The sequence below is a fragment of the Ursus arctos genome, unplaced genomic scaffold, assembly GCF_023065955.2.
Source record: "Ursus arctos isolate Adak ecotype North America unplaced genomic scaffold, UrsArc2.0 scaffold_31, whole genome shotgun sequence".
Classification (NCBI taxonomy): Eukaryota; Metazoa; Chordata; class Mammalia; order Carnivora; family Ursidae; genus Ursus; species Ursus arctos.
In genome coordinates this window covers 10797192-10817212 of record NW_026622997.1, presented here as the reverse complement: position 1 = coordinate 10817212, position 20021 = coordinate 10797192, and the positions used below count along the sequence as shown (strand labels likewise).

Genomic DNA, 20021 nt, shown 5'->3' with positions numbered 1-20021 from the left:
TGACATGCAGTTTGGTTTATAATCATGAAATCCATCAAAATACAATAAACTAGTCATTGTTACGTCAACATCCTAGCTCTCTCCTTAACATTGCTGGAATCTGGAGGATTTGAACTTCAGTGACTTGGTAAAACAACAGAGCTTCCTTTAAATTCATGCTAAGGAAGAACTAGAAATTGCTCTAGAAACAATTATGACATAGACAAACTTTGTATTTCAAATGGCCACATTTTTTGTACCATCTTCCATGAGCAAGTTTCCCTGTGTTTGATGTCCACTTGTCTTCCAGCTGTGAAACCAGCTTTTAGGAAAGTTATGGTAATCAGGTTTCATATCACAGAGTAATGAATTTAAGCAAACTTCCCAGGGATATAAACATTTTAGCATTATCTCTAATTCATCCTCCATTGGAAGGATTTCTATTATCAAAAAGCAAAGTGGGAATATTTTGGGACATCAAGAGTTCCTCCTAGTCATCTTGATTTTTCTCTAATAGTCTTCACACAGCAGCCAACGTGATTTTTAAGAATAACTTAAGGCAGACAATGTGTCTTTTCTAGTGATTTCTTTTCTCAGTCAGAATAAATTCCAGAGTCCTGACAACAGCCTACAAAGCCCTACTTGATCTCCTGACTCTCTCTTACCCCACCTCCTACAGCTATCTCCAATGTACCCTCTGCTCCAAACACAGCAGCTTCCTCAAGTATACTAGGTATCACCTTCCTCAGGACCTTTGCACTTACTGCAATGCTCTTCTACCGATGTTTGCATGGCTCATTTCTTAATCTTCTTTTACATCTCTGCACAAATGTCACCTTACCAGGGAGTCCTACCTAGTCGCTCTCTCCAAATCAGCACCCCCACCTCATTATTCTCTGTCCCCTTAAGCTGCTTTATTTACTTTTTCATGGCATTAACTTCCATTAATATGTATATATTTATTTGTTTATTGTCTGTTTATCCCAACTGAATTGTATGCTCCACAAACCTATCTGTGTTGACGTCACTGTATTGTCAGTACCTAGAGCAGTGCCTAGCATTTAAATGGTGCTTGGTAAATGCCTGCTGAATAAATCTCTGAACCATATCACATCAGCAGCCACCTTCTTCACTACCCATGTGGTCATGCTCAGAAATAAAAATAAAATAGGTTTAATGAGTTTTATTTGCCGTTGTGACCATCAGACACCATATAATAATGAGAATTATAATGATATGTTCAGCTCATGCCATGCCCTTCACACACATTATTATTTAAACCTCTTCCTTTATAAGGTCAATTTACAGGTGGAAAACAGACTGAGAGGCTGATTGGCTTTCCCAGACATGAGTGCTAGACCAAACAGACCTGGGTTCCAATCATTGTTCTGCAGTTGGTACCTAATTACTTAAGTTCTCTGAGCCCCAGTTTCCCCAGATCTTACATGGATATAACTGTTAGAGCTGATACAGAGTATTAGTACTGTCTGACACTGCAGAGTCAGCGTCCAGAGGGTACAACTTCTCTAGGTTGGATAAGCAATGGAAGTGTAGTCAAAGGAATTGGTTGCACTGCTGAGAAGTGCACTAAGAAGCCACAGTGAGGCAACTCAGGAATTAGTCACAGCAGAAAATTGCTACCACACCTGGAGCTGAAGGCACATGGTGGAGGAGGAGGTTTTACGAGAACCCAGAAGTAATCCCTGAGAGCTGGAGCCATGGCAGGGACTGTCCAGTTCCCAGTGGGAGTTGAGAGCCTTAGAGGAGATTCAGCATCTCCAGAAGCAGAGAGAGAGCAGGAGACAGACTCTGGCGTGTACCCCATCTGCCTCCAAAGCCTCTCATGGGTCAAACCTACCTGGAAGCTAGACGGCAAAGGGCATAGGGTATTCCGTAGAACCAGGATGAGGGTTCTCAGAGGTATGGACCCTGGGTCTGAGAAAACCAGGTGGTCAACAGGCACATTAGATAAGCACAAACAGTAGTTGGCTTTCCCAAGTGGACAACCTGGAATTCAAATCCAAATTCTCTGACTTCTACTATTCCTGTTCCTTAGAAATTGGATAAGCGATATGAACAAATCTATGGTGTAGTGTTATGTTCTATAACCAACTTCACCTAAATCATAGAGATTTTAAAAACTAAAAATATTCTGTCTTCTCTCAAACGAGGCAACACATACATGTGGTTAAGGGAATTTCCAGAAAACTAGCTTCATTGAGTAAATCTGCATGGCAGCTAACCACACCAGACCTGATTTTTGGAGCAGACCCCTTAGAGATCAGCGTGCTCAAGAAGGCTTGCAGCTTAGTCACGACTCAGGGATCATGGGGGTGATGTCTTACTTGTGGCTGGATACCTAACAACTAATATGGTACCTGGCACCTAGTAGGCACTCAAAAGCTCATGGGTGAAGAATAAACCAAACATAGGGTTAGCTTGGTTCTGCCCTTCTCACTCAGAACCAGCATCTCACATCTAAGTCTCTATTGCTTCTACCCTAAACTGTCCACTTACCTTCCCTCTTAGGTCATTATCCAGAGCCAGTCATTTTCACTCTGAGCAAACTCTCATGTCTCACCTGAGTACTTCAGCAGCCCTCTGCCTCCTTTCCTCTATGCTTGTCCCCACCAAACCATTCTCCAATCCTGCCACCAAAGTGATCTTTCTAAAGTGCAAATCTCATAAGGCCACCTAAAGCCTCTCACTGGCACCTGCCCCATCTCCAGCTCCTTCTGGAACACAGTCTAATGCCTTTGCACAGCATCAAAGGTCCCTTTGGCTTTTACCCTGCCCAAGCCAACTGCTTCTACTGCCACAGGGATTTCATCGTTCCCTTATGCCCCACGCTTTCTATATTCCCTCTGCTGGGAAGGCTCTTCCCCACCTTGTCCGTCTTTAAAATTATATCCCAAAGCCACCTGCTCTGAGGAATCCTCTCTCCTTTCCATAGCACCTTTAGACCCTTCCTCCTCTGGGTTTCCAATGCACCCAACAACTGTGGCGATTGTGTTTCAGAAGCCCTGCCACACCCTGCTCCTCAGGGCTAATCATCCCAGCTATCCTGGCGAACTGTCCACATGTATGCAATGAGTGTCAATGTTGTTGCAGGAGCTCTGCTTCATGGGTGAGGAAATTCTTATATCTCATGCCATTGAGATTATCTGTGATTTTTTTCCCTCATGTCCTTTTCCTCCTCTCTATGTTGTTAGCAGCAGCCTGGGCCAGGCTCTGGTCTCCTCATGTCCAGATTACCGCCTTGCTTGGCTATTGAAGGTGTGTGCTTCTTAATGTGATGGTCATCAAGAGGTAGCTTTATTAATTTTTTTTTTTGAGTCACTCAAAGAGCCTAGTACAGTGCTGGTTATTTCACAAAATTTCACCTTACTCCAAAAAAGATTTTAAAAGATGTAGGAAAGATTGAAAGAAAAGTGAAATAAAATTAAGGTAAAAAAGACTCCTTAAAGAGTATCTCTATCTTCAATTTATTTTTTTTTTAAAGATTTTATTCACTTAGTTGACAGAGACAGCCAGCGAGAGAGGGAACACAAGCAGGGGGAGTGGGAGAGGAAGAAGCAGGCCCACAGCAGAGGAGCCCTATATGGGGCTCGATCCCACAACGCCGGGATCACGCCCTGAGCCAAAGGCAGACGCCCAACCACTGTGCCATCCAGGCGCCCCTCTATCTTCAATTTATTGAGCACCTAGTATGTTCCAAGCATCTTGTTCATCACTGCATATGCAACATTAAACACAACTCAGTCTCTGTCCTCAAGAAACTTCCTTTTCCTTCCCCGGTTTGCTGGAGCCACAGAATAAACATTGCCAGGAAGCTTTCTTCCCTTAGGAAACATCTGAAGATAAGTGTCTAAACTCTCCCACTGGCAAGATATGAAATAGGGCAAATTCCTGAGGTCCTCGATGAAATGATTTGCTTTTGAACATTTGGGTTTCTCTCCTCTTCGCTGTTAGCATCCAAGATTCCTGTGCCTCTTGTTTTGTTTTGTTTAGTTTTTTGATAGTGTTTTGTTTTTATAGTCGGTAACCTGATGTTTCTAAAAGTTATGCAGGGACTTACTGCATCCTGGTCCCCGTGCACTCCCGTTCCATCCCAAGGCTGGTAAAACCAGGTTTGCTTCCCTCTGTGAAGCTACATACCCCTGCTTCCAGCTCTGCCACATGCACCATGTTACCACAGCAACACTTCCAGGGCCCATTTGGCAATAGATTGATTATTTTGAGCATGAAAGGTGCGTCTTGGGAAAAACAAATGAAACAAATGGAAAAATGAATTAACATCATGAAATTTACCTTCCCAGCTGGAGACATGATATATTCATGAGTTCCCTAGAGATGATCTTCTTCTAAGAATTCACTATTAAACAAAGTCTGCAGTTAGGTGGAGTCAGAGCTTAGCTTAAAACATATTTATATGTGAATGGAAAACACCCCTCTGAAGGAAAAGGTTTCAAACTGGAAATTTTCATTTCTTGTGAAGGAAGGATGCTTGGAATTGACAACTGGCTTGCTACAGACATCTCATTCCAGAGCTTCTAAAACCTCTGTGATGTTCTTAATGGGACTTGACATCTGCAAAAAGCACAGTGAAGTCCCATTGCCAGTTACTGTGCACATATTTGGTGCATGGCATTGTGACATTCTATGGGACTATAAAGACAAGTGAGATAATATCTTTATTTCAGTTTAATAAGAAAAATGGAGATGTAAGTGAGTAAGAAGGAACAGTTTTGTTTGGGCTTTTCAGGTGATTAATCAAGACTTGAACGACCAGAGGTGTCTTGCTACTTACTGTTACTAAGTCTACCATACATGGAGCACAACTGTAATCACTTGACTGACAGATGACGTGCCCAAGAAATGAGGGAAATAAGGGTGTCCTGAGGTACAAGCGTCTTCATTTCAGAGCACCAAGGAAAAGGGACTGGCAGGCATGTCTTCTTCAGTTGCAGGTATCTACTTACTCCTCCTCCTTGCTGAGTATTTCCTTCCAGGTTCTAGGTATGAGCAAAGTGAAGTCAGAATAATTCTATTAGTAACAATATTCAACCATACTGACCATACTATATGCTCATTCGTGGCCTTTCTGGACTACCTGGGAACCTAATTAGCACATAGGACATTGTGTTTCCTTTTTCCTTTTTTCGGACATTGTGTTTTCGATATAAAAATATCCCAGGCCATCAACTTACTAAAAACATGAATTTTTAAAATGCAACATGTTCCTCTGTAGAGTTTTACCTAAGCAGCACTTTGCATGAAGAGGGTTCTCCAGTCTGTGCAATGAATAGTTGAGAGCTAATTTTCTCCAAGGACACACAGGGCAGAGTATGAGCTGGAGGTGGATTTCTCTTGTCTATCATGTGAACGACACAAATATGATGAAGCCATGTAAAAAGCTCAGGCTCAACAAGCCAATGTTAGTAAAAAATAAAATCTTATGCAGCTAAATATGTTCATCCACTTCCTCCTGGTTGCAGGCTGAGGGTATTAGGGTTGGTGCATCTCCGTATTCACCCATGTATGTGTAAGGAGAGACTGAGGTTAAAGAAGACACAGGGGTGTCCCAATGTAGGCATATGGTCCAAGTGAATTTTGCCTTAAAAATAGTCTTTCTGTGGCCTCAAAACTAATTTACAAATGAAAACAAGCACTTAAACTAAGAGCATGTGTTAATTTCTAGATCAGTTGGGAAGTTGGCACCAATTTTAGATAAGTGTGAAAGAATGCAATCAGTAATTATATTTTTTCGTGGTTGGTAGTCCAATTCAAAGACCACGCTATTAAAAACTAAATAAGAATCCTTTCTGAGATATTATATTTTCTGCTGCTATTTTTCTTGCTCAGATTTTTTAACACAAAAGTCACGCAATTTGGAGGGGGTGGAAAACAATTATCTGCGCATTTCACACTTTCAGCAAATGTGTGCATGGTGATCCCCTGTGTAAGGCTGAGGTTCACATCCCGATTCAGCCAAGGATAGTTGATGGACAGTCATGGATGTTGATGGATGGGTGTTCTGGAGTGCGGCCTGATCGTGGTCTCTTACCCATGCTACCCCCTGGGGGTGAGAAGGGCTATTTAGCGAAATGAAATACTACTCTGTCACAACTTCCTCACTCACAACTCAATCATAGAAAATTCTTCCCCAGAGCTGTCATTGAAATCATTACATTCAGAATTAAACATGGTGTACAGAGCAGCCGACAAGACCCTGCGGTACTATTGACATGTCAGGTTCCCCATTAATAATCAGCTTTTCCATACGGTGAATATGAAAAGATCTGTGGATCTGGGTTCTTTTTCCTCCCTTTGGAATGAATGTACTCACTACCTGCTCTTGATTTGCTTCCATACACTGGGCTGGCGCTGTGTGGCCTGACCATATCAGCAGTGCTGCTTCCCCTTCTCCCTTCAGTCATTGACACAGCCTTAGAAAACTTCCCAACTCAAATCCATTGTAGCCCGCAGCTCCGCTTTTCAAGCTCCCCCTGCAGGTCTTCTTTCTCACTACTGGTTATTAAGCTCTCGCATCCATGCTTGTTTCACGCCTCTTTCATCCACCAAGGATTATCCCCTTAGGTGTTCCAGCCGTGTTCTTCTCTTTTCCTCGTCTTTGTTTTTAAATAAACACTTTATTTTAGAGTACTTTCAGTTTAGGGACACCTGGGTGGCTCAGTCGGTTGAGCATCCAACTCTTAACCTGGGCTCAGGTCATGACCATAGGGTCCTCTCTCTCTCTCCCTCTTCCCCCCCCCCACTTGTATGTGCACTCTCTCTCTCTCTAAAATAAATAAATAAATTTTAAAAAATAAATAAATAAACCCTGCATCTAGTTTTCCCCAGTATTAACATTATACGCTGATATGGTACATTTGTCATAACTGATGAAAACATCGATACATTATTATTATTATTATTATTATTATTATTATTATTATTATTTTGTAATGCCTTCAGTATCCTTCCCCATAGCTCCATGTAGGCTGCATGATGCAGAAACAGGAGAACGGGTATCACAGTACAGAGATCTTGATCTAAGCCCTGTCTCTACCTCTGCCCAGCTATCTGGGTGCTCTTCATGCGACAACCTCACGGAGCCTGTTTCCCATCTGCAAAAATTTCCTCACAGGAAAGGACCCCAGAAATAACCCTTCATTCCTGCCACTTTATTTCCATCTCTAGCTATATGAACTGCCTTGGCAACTCTAAACACCTTGTACAGTAATAAAATTGAATATTTTAGCTGTGTCTAGTGAAATCGATAAAAAATTACAACCAGCCTCCTATGTCTTCAACTCCATCTAAGACTGTGAGGAATTTAACTCGGAGGTGTTAAGGGAACCAATGTTGACCTAATAGTAGTTTAGATGCTTGTTCTTAGTCTAGTGACATATTTCTCTTTGGAAGGAAAAACCAGGTGATAATATTTTCTTCTTACGTCCCAGTCTTAGATGTGGAGTTACCATAATAAATCACCCCTTAAATAAATAAAATGTAAAATTCTCTAAGGCACAGGTTGGCAAACATTACTGTAAGTTCCAGATAGTAAATATTTTAGGCATTGCAGACCATATGGTCCCTGTCACAGCTACTCTACTCTGCTGTTGTAGCACAATCATACTTGAGTGGATGAGTGTGTGCCAATCAAACTTTATTTACACAAACAGGCAGTAAGCTACCTTTGGCCTGTAGATCATTGCTTGCCAACTCTTGATTAAGGCATGAATGAATGAAGATGACAGTCACCATAAATGATGCAGAAAATCACAAGTTATGAGTGAGGGACATGTTTCAGGTGATTCTTACATGATAATTCTGGAATTATTAAGGCTTTGGGGTTAATAATGAATGATGTCATGTTTTTTATTGATTGTGGAAGTGGGCTATGTGCGTTCTCTTGACAGAAAAATTTGTCAGCTCAATATATTTGACTCAGGAATGAACTTGGCCTTTGAAGTAGATTTGGGTTCTATAAGTTGGCTTGTCAGGGAACCCATCCTGGCTTCCTGCTCTTGGCTCAGAGAAAGAGTATCACTTAGAGAAATCAGAAAGCCTAAGACAATGGGGGAAATATTATAACAATCACTGCCATTTATTGACCTGCCCTCCCCATCACCAACCATGACCACTACTATCCCATTTTACAGAATAAATGAGAGAGAACAAGTAAGTACCATGATCACACGGTCTGAGCCAACTGAATTGCTCTCCCTGTGGCCACAACACTTCCCTCCACAAAAGTAACCAGCTTTCACTGGGACACTCACATTTCTTCAGATTTAGAACCAGACCTTTCAGGGCGAGGGGAGGGGAGGAATCACCTCTTCTTCCTTCTGGCTTTACTTTCCAATAGCTGTTATGTTTAAACACAAACAATAAATGTCTCCTGAGTTACCCCCTACCATGCACCAAGTGTAAAGCTTTTAGTATGGTATAAAACCTATTTTCTTTCCACTTCTGGAACTGCAGAAACAAAGAAATGAAAGCTCAAACAACTAAGCAATTTGTGCAAAGTGACAACTATAGTGAATTGTTGAGTTGGAATTTGAACATAGTTCTCACCAATTCCAAAGCATTTTCTACACATACAACTGCCATAGAGCTTAGTGATTAAACTGCCAGGCTCTCCAGCCAGACTGATGGCGTTCAGATCTCAACTTTCCTACTTACTAGTTGCATCGCTTTGGACAAATTGCTTAATGGCCATGTGTGTTAGTTTCTTGTTTTGTCAAATTTAGGGCAATGATAATAATTTCCTTCTCACAGTTTAATATAAGGAATAAAGCAGTAACGGGCACATAATAAACAGCACAAGCATTGGCTTTTTCCACAGACTCCAAGCTCTATGAGCACAGGAGTCTGTTTTGTTCACTATTTTGTTCACTGTTGTTCACTTGGAATAATGTCTAGCACGTAGTAGGCAATATTGTTGCGTGAATGAAAAATGTTCAAACTAGTCTTTAGATTAGGTTGTGACTGTGCTCAAAGCCAGAATGAATAAACATGGCTCTCCTTTTTCTTTCCTTTCTACAGTATACCATGAATTTGATAGGTAAAATTTATTATAAGTCTTTGTAATCATAATTTCGAGTGTAATAATGGAAACTAATGATTGTCTTAGATATTTCAGTGTCCTAACAAAAGTGGATGTCGGTGCAAAGGTGAAGCTGAGGCTCATAGCACACATGTAACTTCAGAGATAATCTCTTACTTCCTTGCTCCTAAAGGAGCATTCTTATGCAATGCATTCTAAAATTCCTTTTATCCTTTTTGAAAAAAATCTAATCTGTCATTATCACATAGATTTTATCTCTGAAAATTTATTTTTACTAAGCTTGTATTATATTTAATACTGTGTATTCTAAATCCAAGCTAGTATTTAGTGGCAACAGCTGTCAGGAGCCCTGTAAAGAATGAATTATGGTCCCATTTAGCCGGTGAGATCGTGTTTGATGTCTACACTCCAGTAGTGATGGGGGCTCCAGAGAGCAACAGGGGCTCCAGAGAAAAGGGCAGCCTCATTGCGTAATTTGAACAAGCACAAAGAGGAGCACACACAGGAAATATGGAGGTGCCTTTGGAACAAATAGCTCTTGCAGGATTTATGTGCAGCTTTCACAGAGACTAAGCTCCATGCATTCCCAAAAACACCACCTAGACAACGTTGCACCTTGGCAGCAAACCATTTTTAAGGCTTTATTGGATTTATGATAATATTCATCCTGAGTGGTGATTAACTGATACCCCTAACACATAGCAAAGCACTGGGGTTCTAATCTTTCTCCCTGGCTTGCACTGCGTAAATTATTATTTTCATTAAGATTAAGCATCTCACAAAATTACACAGCAGTTAACTTATGCAACCACCTCCTTAGAATGCTCTGTCTTTGAAAATATGCCTACCAAAGAATTCTTTAAGACCTCATAGCACATACTATGTAATTGGAGGCCCAAATGAAGCATTGTTTTTGTTAGTTTTAATGAAGAATCCTCTACATGTTTTCTATAAAACAATTAGATAAGTTTTTCCCTTGAAGTTTCTTCTGCTTGCAGTCAGAATAATTTGCAGACTTATTAGCCCTCAAGTCAAGAAGAATTAAATGTCTAACACATTTTGGAAAAGTTTGTAAATGAAAGATCTGCTCCATTTAAAAATATCTATACATTTGATGATCCTGTAAACTAAACTATAAACTGTAAGCTAAAACGTTAAAGAATTCTGTGATGTTGAGGGTCACCTGGGTGGCTTAGTTGGTTGAGAGTCCGAATCTTGATTTCAGTTTAGGTGTGATCTCGGGGTCCTAGGATTAAGCCCCACAGCAGGCTCCTTGCTCATCAAGGAGTCTGCTTGGGATTCTCTGTCTCCCTCTGCCCCTCCCGCCCCTGCTCTCATGCTTTCTCTCTAATAAATAAATAAGTCTTAAAACAAAAAAGAATGTCATGAGGTTGACTTGAGATATCTATCTATCTATCTATCTATCTAACTATCTATCATCTATCTATTTATCTAGAGAGAGAGAGAGAGAGAGAGAAAGTGACAGATACTGTGAGGACTATTTTTCAGGAACCCACTGGTAAAATTTAGTTTTGAGGTTAACCCCATGAATTAAGAATTTGGTCTAGAATGACTGCAACAAAGGCAAGTATAATATACCCTGAGATAGCTTATACATAAAGTGTGCTAAGCCTGGAAATGCGGTAAAATTCCCTGTTGCTTAATCTTCTATTGAAATAACAGCTAAAATTTGTTATGCATGAAAGATTATAGGCAAAACATCTTACACGTGTTATTTTATTTCCTCCTCAGGTAATATTATTATCCTCATTTACTGATGAAGAAAAAGAGGAAGAAATAGGGATTTGTAAAGTTCAAGTAATTTGCCAGAAGTTGCCAGGGTAAGGGAGAAGCAGGGCCAAGATTTAAATCTAGAGAATATGCCTCTGGAGCCTGAATTCTTTTTTTTTTTTTTTTTTTTTTAAGATTTTATTTACTTATTTGACAGAGAGAGAGACAGCCAGCGAGAGAGGGAACACAAGCAGGGGAGTGGGAGAGGAAGAAGCAGGCTCATAGCAGAAGAGCCTGATGTGGGGCTCGATCCCAGATCGCCGGGATCACACCCTGAGCCGAAGGCAGACGCTTAACCGCTGTGCCACCCAGGCGCCCCTGGAGCCTGAATTCTTGCCCAGGACATAATCCTAAGTCCCTGATGAGACTGGCACTAAACACGTGTTTCAGTTGAATATGAAAATGGTCACATATACAACCTATAAATATAATCCTATTATAGGTAATATAACAAACCATATTCAGAATAAGCAAAACCACATTTGCCTAACTCCCTAAAAGAGCAATTCTAACTTTTAGAGAGCAGAATTTCAGGGGGAATGATAACTTCACGGTACCCTATAAGCTCTGTTTTGTTTTGCATACCAGATTACGATTTCTACATCTTATCTGAGTTCATTAACTAACCAACAAACACTCCTGTAAGTATGGTTATTCATTTTTTAAATCTAGACATGGCAAATATGAGCTTCAAAGAAGAAAGTCAACTAACATCACGTATCAATACGGTAGCAGAAATGAAATTCAAACCCAAGTCTTATGATTTCAAGTCTAATTCATTATGTTAACCTTCAGCTACAAGATGACAGAGTGAGAACAAAAATGGTTTGTGAAATCGACTCAATACTTCTTTCTTCTCAAAGGTCGCTACCCTCAGGAGAACAAGGGAACCTACATTCCAGTTCCTGTCGTCCCGGAGTTGCAGAGAGGCAAGTGGGGGGCCAAAGTTGTCGTGAGAGAGGACAGGTCTGTCCGGCTGTCCATCCAGTCTTCTCCGGAGTGCATTGTGGGGAAATTCCGCATGTATGTTGCTGTCTGGACCCCCTACGGCATACTCCGCACCAGCCGAAACCCAGAAACGGACACGTACATTCTCTTCAATCCTTGGTGTGAAGGTAAAGAGTGAGCATTTTTCTTATTAAAAGAAAAATAGTTCATATTTTTCCAATGCATCTCTTTTTGAGGGATAGCAGAATTATTCTAGAAGATATGTCCCTTTTCTATCTACACTGTTTCCCATGGTTGAAAGGAAAAAATGTGAAATTTGTCCTTAATGTGTATGAGGACAAAGCCTGTGTGTATGAAGTTAATGTTGCTATACATTCATTCCAGGATATAATTGAAGAATGCCTGAAGTTGCACAATTAGTTAATTGTGGAGCTAGGTGTTGACGGCGTCACTTCTGTGTGTGCTCTTACTCTGTAAACAAAATGGGCTTTCAAGACTATTAGGTTCCATAATCTGGCTTCAGAAAAATAGGATAAAGTTGATCCTGCCCATAGTAAAACTAACTTCTCTATCTCCCTAATTCAAAAACAGAATGCTGAAAGAATCTCATAAACTTGTGTGTAAGCCGAGTAGGTGCAAATTTCATAAGCCGTAACTCTGGATGTACAAACATGTAACATTAGTTTAATATAATACAACTTAATCTCCACTGCTATTCTAGGCTTTCCTTTCTGTCTGTTACAGAAGCTTAATCTAGTTATATTCAAATAAAATAGGTCAAGTCCTGGGATTTCTCTCAACTCCATTTAAAAACTTAGTCACACACAGTATTTTCCCCATCCCCATCTCTGCCTTTCTTTATCTGCCCAGTGCTCCCATACTTGGTATGGAGTTGATTTTCAGTTCCGGAGGCAGAAGCAAACATTGCAACAGCATTAATGGGAGAGGGTGCACTTTTAGATCTTAAAAAATAAGGTAATGAGACTTATAAAAGTTGGCATAGGACAGGAGATATCTCACATCATCTTAATTCCTGTGTATTGCTCTCCAGTATCTTCCAAAATGAGTCTGCATTTTTTGTTGATTTTGAAAGACCATTGCTTGTGAGTTGCATTCGAGTCAGGGTTGAACTGCACTCTCATGTTGATAATAAGTGAACAACAATGTTGTCTACTCATGTATAACATAAACCTGGATCCTACTGACCTTTTCTTTGAATGATCAGTTCCAGTAGTGTTGGCAGATGGCACTGAGCTAATCCTATACTCCCCTCTCACCACCCCATCCTCTTACACCTGATAATCCTATCTCTGAGACAGATGTCCAAGGTTGATGGTAATAGGAGATGTTAATGGGGCCATGTGCTGTTCAAAGGTACACTCCTGTGTACAATAATCTTGTCAACCAGACATAAAGCATTCTGTGACTGAGGGGATGCAGTGCTATTTACAGAGGTGGGAAAGACGGAGGGGAATGAAGGCGTAGAGACACACTGTGATTTTAAATTTGTTAAGTTGGAGATAACTATGGATACCCAAGCACAGATGACAAGTAGGTATTCCACTCTGTGAATCTGGAGATGAGAATCAGGGTTGTAAACTTGGGAGTCATCTGCACCTAGAGAGAAAATATAAAGAGGAAAGAAAATACAGCATCAAACCCTAAGGAACACCAGCATTTGGAGGTCTAATAATGAAAGAATTAGCAAAGAAATAAAAAGGAAGAGTACATAGGACATGGCCTATTATTAAAAATTGTATTTTAAAAATTCATATTTGTAAAATAAAGAAACTAGGGATTTGTTATTGACTTTCTTTGCATTACAAAAAGAAAATCATATAATATAATTTCATGTAACTATCCAGCACTCCAAGGGATTTAGAAAATGATATGGTTTACCCCAAATTTGGTATAATCCCAAAAAAAGATTATATCATATATCATGGGGTATGTGTCTACATGCATTTCAACTTATGTTGCCAGTTTTCCAGAGGTGAAAAGGGTTAGTCATGTTGTCTGACATATTGAGCTTATAGGAGACTCATTCAGGAGGTGGATAATCTAATAACTTTCTACTACCTGATCCCTGCTGTGGTCTTCATTTGTATCCATGGTGAGTAGCTTCCAGGTTTCCCTGTTCAGGAGTGGCCTGGTCTAGAGATAACATGGCCCCGGCACTTGAAGCTGCATTACAGAAAGGGAGCAGAGGGCCCTCCCCTAGGTATCACTGAATGGAAGAAGGTGAGAGTAAAACTAGACAGATCAGTTTGGAAGCTGTGGCCCAGGACAAAGATGATGATGGACTGGACTATGGTGATGGCAGTGGAGATGAGGAGGAGGGGATGGATTGGAGATCTACTTTGGATTTAGAACAGAAATTGCAAAGGGGTTGATCATGGGAGGTGAAGAAAAGAGAGGAGTCAAGAATAACTAGATGGCTGGTATCTGACCAACTAGGTTGGTGGTGGTGCCATTTTCAGAGCTAGGAAGACTGGGGTAAGTGGAGGAGAAGATCTAGGGGTAGAACTAAGAATTACATTTAGAAATGTTAATTTGGTGATATCTGTGGGCTCTCCAAGTGAAAACATCAAGTAGTCACTTGAATCAGTGACTCTAGAGCTCCAAGGAGATGGCTGAGTTTGGGATGTAAATATGGACACCATCAGGAGCTAACAGGGAAGTTTAAAGAAAGAATAAGCATAGATTTAGGATCATCAACAATTAGAGTCTAGACAAAGGAGAAGGAAACTGAAGAAGGAGTTAAAGGAAATCAGAAGAGCATGGTGTCACAGAGCTGGATAGTTGATTGATTCAAGAGGACAGCAACTGGTTCTTTGGAATGCTGCAGATGAGTTAAATAGGGTAGGGAAAGAAAGCAGCCATAAACTGTAAATATGGAAGTCACTGGGGAACTTGGAAAGATTGTTTTACCACAGTGATGGCAACAGAAGCCAGAGAGATGGGCATGAGTTACAGTGTAATGGGAAATAAGAACGTGGAGATAACAGCTATTGCCATCTTCTGCAAGAAGACTTTCTGCAAAACAGAGATGGTGATATGAAGGTCAAAGAAGAATTTTTTAAAGACAGAGTAAAGTAGGCATGATTTTATGGAGATGGAGACAAACCAGGAAAAGGTGAGTTTACTGCCCGGAGAGAGGGTAGTGGTCCACAGACTTGGCTGCACATTAGAATCACCCAGGGAGTTAACCCCTTCTGTCTCAGACATTCTGGTTGGTCTGCTGTGTAGCCTGGGCTTTAGGGTTTGTCTGTTTTGTTTTGTTTTGTTTTGTTTTTTAGAGAGAGAGATAACATGCGTGGGGCGGGAAGGGAGGGGCAGATGGAGAGGGAGAGAGACAATCCGAAGCAGGCTCCACACCTAGTGCAGAGCCCGACACGGAGCGGAGCTCGAGTTCCACCACCCTGAGATCATGACCTGGGCCAAAATCTGGAGTCAGACTCTTAACTGACTGAGCCACCAAGGTGCCCTTGGGCTTTAGGGTTTTTTAAAATGTCTGCAGGTGATTTTTAAAGCCATGGTTGGGAAGAACTGACTTAGGGAGTGAAATCCTTGAGCGGGTGGAATTCAGGGAGCAGTTGAAGAGCCCTTGATGGGTGGTGCTGTCCACCGTCCACTGTGAGAAGAGCAATGTGGAAGATGGGTGAAGTGTGCAGCTTTTCTAGATTCAGTGGAAGGAGGACAAGGTTGTTTCAATTTTGTGATTCTCTTTTTCCCAGTGAGGTGAAAAGCAAAGTCATCTGTTGAGAGCCTTGAGAACCAGAAACAAGGAGGGGAGTGTTGGAGGACTGAAAGTTTGGAGGTGGGAAGCGGGCTTATTCCAGGAACATGGTAGGTGGGTCCTCCCTGCTCCCCAGAACTCAGGGAAAACCACCACAGTCCCCCTAATTCCTTGGGCTGTGAGTGTCCCAAACATTTCTACCAATTTCTCGGGGATATCTTCATGGTCATCTCCACCTCTCATAATCCAATTTCTTCCAGTGCTTACAGCTGTGCTGCCTCTGAAACACCAAAAAAGATCACACAGAACATCTGTGGTCTAGACATTGGCTGCAATTTGGCGTGGAGGGTGAGGGGAGGAAAGACTGACTCCATTTCTCAAACTTGGAGCAGGTCGGAATGGCCTGGAGGGCCTGTGAAAGCATTTCTAGGCAGCACCCCCAGATGGAGTAGGTCTGATAGAGCCTGAAATTGCATTTCTAACCAGTTCCCAGGGGCTGCTGCTGCTGCTGTCAGTGACCACACTTAGAGAACCACTGGTTTACATAATAATCACACAAAAAAACGGATTGACAAAACATAGGAGAGTATACTTTGCTTCAAATTTCACCAACTCCTCCCTAAACCCAATCCCCGTCTCTCTCCACCTTAATGCCTGTTCTCTGAGCCTTTTCATTCCTCCTTGTTCCCATGCTCCTCTTGCAACCTCTCTTAGGAGCAGACTGTCTTTATTCTCTCATGCAGAGCAGTTCAGCAAGCTTTTTTTTTATTTTGCTGTTCGGTTTCCTCCAATAATGAGACTTTTGGGGACCACACACTTTTCTAAGACCATTCCCTCCAGAAAAATGCTGGTGCCAGTTTTCAGTATAAGACCCTTTTATATTCCTCTATTAATGCTCACTGAGGAGGGGCGCCTGGGTGGCGCAGTCGTTAAGCATCTGCCTTCGTCTCAGGGCGTGATCCTGGTGTTCTGGGATCGAGCCCCACATCAGGCTCCTCTGCTGGGAGCCTGCTTCTTCCTCTCCCACTCCCCCTGCTTGTGTTCCCTCTCTCGCTGGCTGTCTCTGTCACATAAATAAAATAAAATCTTAAAAAAAAAAAATACTCACTGAGGGGCACCTGGGTGGCTCAGTTGGTTCAGTGTCTGACTCTTGATTTTGGCTCAGATCATGATCTCAGGGTTGTGAGTTGAGCCCTGCATCGGGCTCTGAACTCAGTGTGGAGTCTGCTTGAGATTCTTTCCCTCTCCCTCTGTCCCTCCCCCCACTCTCTGTCACTCTTTCTCTCTAAAATAAAATAAATAATAAAATCTTTTTAAAAATGCTCACTGAGATCTCTGAGAGAACATTTATGAAATGGGAGAAAGACATCACCTCCTCATTTCATTCACTGTGTGGTTTTCCCAGCCTGGAAGTTAAGACATAAAATCCAAAAACAGAATCTGTGTGATGGACCCCCCCACACAGCCCAGTACACTGTAGCCTGACAACTGTTATGCTAATTCATAACAAGGGACTCACAGAGATACGGTCTGGTAATTGGATAGCAGGTAAAAAGAGAGTCATTGCCCAAGCAGAAAAGATAACAAAGAGGAAATCAGAAGTTGCCAGAATAGAGCCAGGTGAGCAAGATGCTGAAAATACTGCACACTTGATGTGTAAGTGACATCCAAGGTGGCTTAGGACACTGGGTTGGAAATTACACAGGCATGTACGGTGCTTACTGATGGAAGAATGTTCAGCTGGGTTCCTGGGAGCCCTTCAGCTTGCTTTGCATTCATAGGCAATTTATCCTCCTTAATCACTAAATCATTAATGGGGATCAATAGCAATACCACACTAGTGACGGCAGCGGTGGAAGCAGTGAGAATTATTGGTCAGTTTTTTAATTTAATAGCGCTAACTGGGCTTCAGGCGCATTCCATGAGGGAGCCCTTCTCTGGGGTGTTGGAGAGAAAACTGTACCCACAAAGGTAGCAGGAAGGAGTTGGGCATTTATTGAGAATTCCTCCTATTTTTTTAACTGCTCAGGAGTTCTAGATTATTGAATATATTTCCTTGTCTAAATTCAGAGTGTTCCAGGTTGTTAGTCTAGCATTAGTGTCAGATAATGTATTCTGAAAGATTTAGATGTCTCATACCTGCACTTAGTACTCTGGGTCCATATTTGATTGTTCTGTTTGGTTGGACATCAATCATTTTCAGGGGGTCTTTCTTCTCTTCCTAACTTGTTTCCCCCACATTCCCCATTGCTGGTTTCCCCTTACCTTATTCAGACTTGTATCCCAGCACCTAGCACAGCGCCTGGTACATACTTAATGTTTAATAAATGTTTATTGCATTGATTTAATAATTCTAAGTAAATGCTTTTTAGGCTCCCTGCACCTACCATCACTGATAAGTTGTAAATGTAATCTCACACCTTACCATCTTGAAAAAAGTCAAAAACATATATGGTATGTGGGGGAGTGAATTTGTGGGCAAATTGTATGTAGATTTCTCTCTCTTAGCATCCGACACCAAATTAGCATCTGGTATTTCTAACTTTTTATTCGATATGACTTTTGTATTTTCCTTTAAACAAAGAAATCAATTAAATTTGATGTAAAGAAATCAATGTTTCCAATATCTGGATACCTTTAATAGACAGTAAATAAATACGATTAGCTTGTCTTTTATTATGGCATTCATTTCTAAACTATTTGCTTTATAATTATACACGGTCTTTTAGACCCTTCATACAGAATGGAGTAATGTACCAGGTCTGGGGTAACAATGACCAATACCCCTTTCTTTTGAAGACCCTTGTGCTCAGGCCAGAATTTATACCCTCAGACTAGAGCCATTCATCTATCAATCCACAAATATTGATGGTATATCTCCCCAAGTGACAACATAAGTACTCATGGGTAGTATGACAGTATTACTTATTCACCCACAAATAATAAGGGTCAGCATTGAATTAGGCACTGGGAATATGGCACTGAAAAAGACAAACAATGTTTGCCCTCATAGAGCTTCCACAAAGATTTCACAAATGAATTACTAATGAACCTGAATTACGATTGTAAAAAGTATTAAAATAAGTCACGACACAACAAGAACATATAATAGGGTCACTTGGCCTAGCCAGGGTTGGGGGGAGAAGGGGTGGAGAGAGATGAGTCAGTGGCTTATCTTCGTACCATCTCCAGCCCCTAGAATAGTATTTGCATAAAATAACAATCAGATAGCTGGTTAATTGAATTTTTATGAAGTTTTAAAAAAGCTTATGTGAAAATTTTAAGCCCTTATTTATTCAAAACTTCTGTTTAGTAAAAGAGTGTATATCACTCTTACAAGTGTCTGAAACATTAGAGGCTCATTCATTCTTTTCACACCAAGTGAGTATTATTCACTATGGCACTGCAATCAGAAGGGAGCTCAGAGAGCTCGCAATAGACATTCTTTCCAATGACATGAAGATGACCCCAGAATCAAGGTCCGAAGCTGTTTATGAGATGCTCTGGTAGGAGCAGAGTTGAGAGGGTCTGGTCTGGAATCACATTCATCGGCCAATTCATGTGGTGTGCTTCTGTGTGTAGTTGTTTATACTCTTCAAAGAATGCTCAAAGCCAGCATCTCTCTGCATTGTGTATTTTGGAAAGCAGGATTCTTCTCTCATTCAGCCTAGCATGGTGTCAGGCACCAAGTTAATGCTCATTTAATGTATGCTGAATTGAATTGATAACCATCACTCTGAGAGTCAGAGAGAGAATATGAGCCTCACATTCCAAGAGAAAAAACAGGCTCTGTGGTGTTAGATAAACTTCCCGAGGTCATATAGAAAATTAGGAAACAAGTGGGGGCTAAAACTTGAATATTCTGATTCGGTTAAGATAAGCTCTTGTATTTTTAAAGCCAGAACCATTGGTATCCCATCTTGTGTAATTAGAGAAACAAGAAGTAAGTGCCAGCTGAGAGGCTTCTATAATGTTCTACAACATTGGAAAGTTCTGCCATTAAAAATAAATAAATAAATAAATAAATAAATAAATAAATAAATAAAATAAAACCAGGTTGATAGCTATAAGATCAAACAACAGTTTTCTTTGCAAAAAAGAAAAAAATAATAAGCATGCCAACAAGGGCGCAGGCTCCCTTTGAAGATATGTACTAAGTAAAGAATCTCTGGCATTTTCTTTGTAGAATTGCCTTATGAATAATAGTGTATCTTCTGAAGATATTTAAGTACCTGAAAAGTCCTTAACCAGCAAAACTAGCAAATTAGCACAAATCAAATGAACTTCCTAAGCTGGTCTGAGCTGTAATGTAATACAATGCTTGCAAGGAATGAAATGGACCCAATTGTTGAGGAACTCCTTGCTTGTGTTTCTTGGATTCATTTCATTCCAGAGTTAATGGGTGCAAAGGCGGGCCTCAAGATTGGCTGTATTAAACCATTTTAGGAAGACAGTGGCTTTGGGCCCTTCCAAAGAAAATACTCAAAA

The 20021-nt window shown here is 40.9% G+C and overlaps 1 protein-coding gene across 1 annotated transcript in view; it reads left to right on the top strand.

Moving 5' to 3' along the window:
• The window catches only part of F13A1 (coagulation factor XIII A chain), a 165261-nt gene that overhangs the window by 36576 nt on the left and 108664 nt on the right, over positions 1-20021 (top strand). Inside the window, exon 4 of the mRNA XM_026511433.4 lies at positions 11710-11961. Coding sequence (XP_026367218.2) covers positions 11710-11961 — 252 coding nt within the window. The remainder of the gene's footprint in view (positions 1-11709; positions 11962-20021) is intronic.